This window comes from Taudactylus pleione, unplaced genomic scaffold (assembly GCF_031769625.1).
Source record: "Taudactylus pleione unplaced genomic scaffold, aTauple2 ptg000016l, whole genome shotgun sequence".
NCBI lineage: Eukaryota > Metazoa > Chordata > Amphibia > Anura > Myobatrachidae > Taudactylus > Taudactylus pleione.
This window is the reverse complement of record NW_028284418.1, coordinates 41,235,317-41,241,586: the sequence shown is the minus strand read 5'-3', so window position 1 is coordinate 41,241,586 and position 6,270 is coordinate 41,235,317. Positions and strand designations below refer to the sequence as shown.

Here is a 6,270-nt window from a genome sequence, read left to right as displayed (position 1 = left end):
GTATGTTGCTTAGAAATGGCTGTGATCACAGACAGGAAATCCTTTACATTTCAAATGATTGTGAAGTAACTTCAGGACTGAGCTTTGATGTTCTTCTATAGGGGGGTGCAGGAGAAGGAGGAGGGATGGTGCAGTTGTGACAGAGAAAGATCAGAAATATAGGAAGATAACCAAGAGACGACCCAGTAACTAATGGTGCATACACACGGTCAGATTTGATGAGCGATTGAACGATATTTACAATGATTTGAACGATTTCATGAACGATTTCTGACAGTATTAAAATTAATGAAATCGTCAAAATCTGACTGCAAACACAGTCGATGTCAGAGATCGTTATCTGACACACGGGAACGCACATCGTTCATCGATGCATGCCCTACATGTCAAAGATATGAATGATTTTTACAATCGTTATTGTTGATATCTGAAACAAAATCTGACCGTGTGTATGCAGCATAAGACCGAATAAGTAAAGAGAGTGGAAAAGAAGTGTATTGTCAACTGTGTCAAAGGTTTTGTAGAGGTCAAGAAGGATGAGGACAGAGAAGTGACCCATGACTTTAGCAGAGAGGAAATCATTGGTGACTAGAATCAGGGTGGTTGAATAGAGTGGAGGAGACAAAAGTGGAAGTGGAGGGGGACTAGGAAGGAGCTGGCTAAGAGAAAAGTGGAGGGGCAAGTGTAAACCTCTCAAGAGTTTAGTGGCAAAGGGAAGGAAAGAGATTAGAAGGATGTTTCGTAGAGAGGTGAGATCGAGAGAGGGTTTTTGAGGATGGGGACATGAGGGTATGTTTAACGGAGGAGAGGAAAATGCCAGAGGAGAGGGAATGGTTGTAAACTTGGGCGAGCTGTAGGCAGTCGGAAGTGGGAGGAATTTGGATTAAGAGAGCAGGTAGAGGGGGGACAAGCAGGGGGAAGAGACTGCATTTCCTACTTAGGAAGGAGCACAAGGAAGGGAGGTTGGAAGGAAAGAAAGGGGAGTGGGGTCCTGGCAGGAGATTTCCTGCCTGATGGATTCTATTTTGGATGTGAGGAGGTAGATAGAGGAGGTGTAGTGAGACAGATAAGGGAGTTGAAGGTGGAAAAAAGCCACCAGAGATTGAAAGATTAGGAGGAAATTATGGCTTTCAAGAGGAACTGTTTAGCTAGGGTGAGGGCAGAACTATAAGAAGAAGTGAAGAAAGTCAGCAAAATATCGCTAAGTCCTTCACAGACACCCAGCAGTGGAAGAATCTGGTCAGTTTGCAGTACAAGAGTTGGGGTTCAGTCTCCCAGAGGCAGAGGTGGATGAGTGAAGGTTGGATGCAATATATTGGTTGTACAGGGTAACAGCCTGGTTTGGTCAGGCCAGGTAAGTGATAAAAGAGAGGGGGAACTCAAGGATGAGAATATTTCTAGTGTTTGTGTACAATAAAAGTACTTTTGAACTTTGGTATTGTTGAATGACTTTAGAATGCCTATGGGCACCTAAGGCAGCTCCAGGTGGCCAGTCAACAGTGAGTGGGGCAAGTGTGACACAACTACATACAGCAGCAGTATTAGTTGTATGTAATTATTTCCCAGCAATTAAGGTGATTGTGAGTAACCCCAAATAAAGATTAGCTGTTCCTGCTGCTGTTCCGCAAGATGGTGTCGTATTTGAAATACTGCCGGGGCTGTTTCTCCCTGGTTGCAGGAGCAAATCCGCACTACTTCCACCTGGGCCCCCCTCTCTCTCCGGGCCCGGGACAACAGTCCTGGTGGTCCCCCAGATAGCACCCTGGTTAGAGGTGGACACAGCCATAGATATGCCTGTCAGGCGGCTTATCCGGATCAGACGTCATATCGTCTAGTGTGTACCCGACTTTAGAGCATTTTTGTATGTAAAGCTGGGTACACACTTTGACAATGGATCGTGTAAACACCAATCCATGTGTCTGGGCTGACATCACTACTGTGTGGGTATTTAAATTTGCACGCCCAGTTGAGATGTCAGTGTCGGCGGTCCTCTGCAGCAAGTGTACAGACAGCCGGCGGGTCGCTCATACACACAGCCAGAAATCGGCATTGGCTGAGCTGCAGGGCCGACCTGATATGTCTGTGAACGATGTCGTTCAGAGAATATCTCAGGTGTACACACCCACCGATGCACTCGCAATATATCTTTTGTTGGTAAAACGAGCAACATATCGCCATGTATATCGAGCATTATACTATTGTAGAACTACAAGTAGTAGTGGCTGTTAGAGCATGCTGATATTTGGAGAACAAGAAGTGCCAGCACTCTACATAAAAAAACTGAAATTATGTTTTTATTTAAATAATTACTCCCCCATATCCTTCTTTAACCAATGTATTATTCACCTAACTACATAGATGGGATCCTCTTTTATCTTCAGGGGTGGGATGAATCAAGCATCGTACTTTGGATGCCACTGATCGCATGCATTGTGGCGTTTAGTAACGCCGTATGCATGCACATTTAAGCAAAGGACAGCTTTTCCGATAAGAGCTGTCCTTTGCAGTGTAGGGAGCCCTGAGGGATACTAATGGATTCCTTGCGCGGAAGTCTCCAATAAGAAGCCTATAGGCAACGCCATCTATAGATGACATTGCCTATCGGGAACAAGCCTCGGAAAACTTGGCATATACGTCTTTTAATACAATGGGATGAAATAAAATGACATTGAATATATGGTGACTTATTTCGTGTGGAGTCGCTGAGAGGCCTGTCATTAATAAATGCATAGGAGCTTAAGTGTGATTGGTCAAAGTGTAAGCCTCTCTGATGGATTAGTAAGGTTAGACCCCACATGGGATATCACCGCAATAAGCTATATTGTTATACTTTTTTTTATGAATGTAGTTCATTGCAGTTAGACTCCTGCGACTATCCAATTTCTTGGTCTGGCCAAGGCTGTATACAATGTTGCTTGGAACATTTTTTTTTTTTTTTTTTAACAGTACAGTAAAACACCATTCACCATCAATTTGAATAGTATTTACAGTATATTGTTGCATCATTACATGACTAAAGTGTATATTTGTGCTTTTATGTGCTGGCTTTGAATCACGCGTATCATAAAATATGTGCAATTCAAAATATATATAATTTTTTTTTTGCTGAACCAATATTATGCCTGTATTTTGGATGCAAATGTGTCAAACTTTAAATAAAACATTTTGTGTGTGTGGGGGGTATATATTAGAAAACTAATTTGCATTGTTCTACTGCACAATAATGCATTTTGTATGTGGTCATGCCTAAATCTGTTGTTTTATTTATTTTTCAATTTCTGTCACAGCCAACACATACAAATAAGCTTTCCATGCTGAGGCAATTGCATTAACATACTACCGTATATGAACAAAATGATCCCTGCAGTGGAGGCTGAGACTGTACATTACTTGTCACAGTGATACTAGCCTGCCTCTATTTTCCCACTTGCTTTCCAAATGCAATATATTGTGCTTAATTAGTTGGCAAAAAAAAATCCTTAACAACACTTAAGGCATTTATCACATAGATGGGAAAAGCAGAAGCAGATTATTAGGTCACAGAGCAAGGCTAACAGGTTGCATACGCTGCTGTCATTGGCTGACAGTAGCAAGGAGGTGTGACGTCATCACCCAGCGCCAGGGGAGAGCGCCGCCTACCAGTTTCTATTTGCAGTGATTCCGCAATGGAATCAAACCGGGACGAGGCGGAGCGCTGTATAGGCATTGCCGTGAGCGCCATCAAAAGCCAGAACCCGGACAAGGCCCTACGCTTCCTGGAGAAGGCTCAGAAGTTGTTCCCCACGGATCGAGCTCGAGGTAAGGGCTATGGACGGTAACCGGAGGATCGGCAGGTGGGGGCGGGGAGCTGGCTCTGGGGAAGCTGTTGCGTCACATCTGGCGGCTGCGCATGCGTCTAGAGGATAAGATTCGAAAAGGCTTCTGGGAGATGTCGTTTTCCTGGATAACGGAAAGCTGTGTAAATATTAGGTGTAGCAGGGGTGCGGCAGGTTAGCGGTCTGTGTGTTACCAGAATACAAAACCAGACACCCTTCATGCAGTATTCCAACCCCTCCCCTGTAGTTATATGACATACATATTGATCCGAGATGGGAGCGGACTGCATCTCCCACAGTGCACCGCGGCCAAGCAGTACAGTCAGCCTAAAGCAGCAGTGGCCCGCAAATGACCAGCCTATGATTGTGTGTAACAGGCCCAGGCAGTGTGCTATGTGATATTGTTACCTATAACTAGTCCTTGTTTAGGATGGCTTCATCCACCACAAGGACCTGCAACGTTGTGGCAACCATTGTTGGCTAACATGGATAAATAACCTATTGTAGTATAAAATGCAGACCCTCCAACATGACCCCTTCCATCAGGTACAAAATGCTCTGCTCCTGGTCTTCCCTCTTAATTTATGATTGCACCCACCTGTGTTTAAACACTTTTTCTCATCAATGAACTAGTTAAACAAAGGTGACTACAATCATAAATTAGGTTGGAAGTCCAAAACTAGAGCATTTTGTACCTGCTGGAAGGGGTCACGTTGGAGGGTTTGAAAACGGTGCTTTAATTCACGTTGGGTCACTGGCAGCAAGTATGCTGATTGCTTTGAGAGGCCTTACGTAATTTACACTAATTGTAAGTCACCATAACAAGTAGAATCTTGTGAAATGTTTCTGTCTGCCAGCTGGGACCCTAGCTGTTTGCTGTAATTCGTGGCTCAGTGGAAAAGGGTCCCTTAAAAATAACCCAGGTCAAGTGACCCGTAGATCCAACCCAGGATCGGAACCAGAATGGACGCTGATAATGGTGCAGTGTAAACCGTGGCGTGACCTGGGTTATCCAAACTGGGTCATGCCTAAAATGAGCTGATTGGTGGTTGTGGAGCAGTCACCTCCCACTTTTTATGACCTCACAAGTTTAGCAGGGCAGATCCGGTTTCAGCGTGAATGAGGCTGACCTGGGAAAAACCAAGATCGGAGGTGCAGTGTAAACGGGATCTGACCTGGGTTTTTGGTGGAAAATGGGTATAAGCTAGTTTTTTTGTCTCATTCAGGTGGAGCCTTGAACTCTTAGCACTTTTCGAGCAAGAACTGTGATGGAAGTCATAGCGCTTAAATTGCTCAATGTTGACATATGGAAGGCAATGGATAACGCTCTCCTGTCATACTGAGATGTTGATGTGATGGGATGAGTGTACCCTATTCAGTGGTTCAGGGTAGAACAATATGAGTGCTAGTTTAGTATCTGAAAAAGCGCTGTTTACAGTGCACATGTGACTGTAACCAGGGTCTGATGTATGGAGTCGCACAATCTATATTACTGTCAAGTGTGCTATCATTTTGTTTGATAAGTGACATGCTATGTATATATAGTATAGCAGTGACTATATCATAGCCTCTTAGCTCTGTTTACTTGTGATCTGTGTGATTGTTTAGTTCAGTATATGGGGTATTTATCAAAGCTAGGAGAGAGATAAAATTGTGAAAAATAAATGACCAGCCAATCAGCTCATAACTATCATTTTATAAACACAGCCTGCAAGATGTAAATTGGAAGTTGATTGGTTAGTATTTCATCTCTCACAATTTTATCTCTCTCCCAGCTTTGATAAATACCCCCCTATATACACACACACTAATAAACCCAGTGGTGGGTCAATATATTTAACAGTATTCTATAAAGTCTGACACCAAGTGGATAATCTGGTTGTGCAATGGTGAGACATTAAAAGTACAAGAGGGTTTTTTTTTTTCTATTGTGTAAATATTGAAAAGAAAATGCGGAACTATTAGCAATTTGTTTAATAGGAGCAAATAACTTGTCACAGTGTCCCCACGACGTTTAGATAGCTTTACCCTGACAATCAACAAACAGGGCTTCATATACCTTTCAGCAGCTTTGTAGATCTAAGTGCTATAACTCATACAGAGTGCATCATAACCTTAGTAAGTGCAGCTATTAGCTAGATATTATAAGAAGGAAAATAACATGTCCAGCAGTTAAAACTAAAGGGTCCCATACACTAGCAACGGATCGCTGGCATTCTGCAACTCTGGATCGGTGAAATCCAACAAGTTGGATTTTACTGATTTGTCGATCACCCACAAAATATGATCGTGATTTGCAAATCGGTGAAATTTAACATTGAGAATTTCACCGATCCTCCGTTGGATCGCGGAACATCAATGGATCGGACAATACGTCGCCTGGTGTATGGGGGCCTTAACTCTATTCCAATATAATTATTCAACTCTCTATTATAATAGTAAAAGTATTGTGCTA

At 43.0% G+C, this 6,270-nt stretch overlaps 1 protein-coding gene across 2 annotated transcripts in view; it reads left to right on the top strand.

Annotated features, from left to right (window-relative positions):
* Nucleotides 1-3,602: 3,602 nt before the first annotated feature.
* DNAJB12 (DnaJ heat shock protein family (Hsp40) member B12) overlaps nt 3,603-6,270 on the top strand; it is a 76,317-nt gene continuing 73,649 nt past the window's right edge. The window contains exon 1 of one of the 2 annotated variants that reach the window (XM_088475734.1): nt 3,603-3,798. In XM_088475734.1, the coding sequence (XP_088331860.1) occupies nt 3,666-3,798 (133 nt within the window). In that variant the 5' untranslated portion in view covers nt 3,603-3,665. Of the gene's footprint in view, nt 3,799-3,906; nt 3,990-6,270 lie in introns of those variants that run through there. The other variant, XM_088475733.1, reaches the window with a different exon arrangement.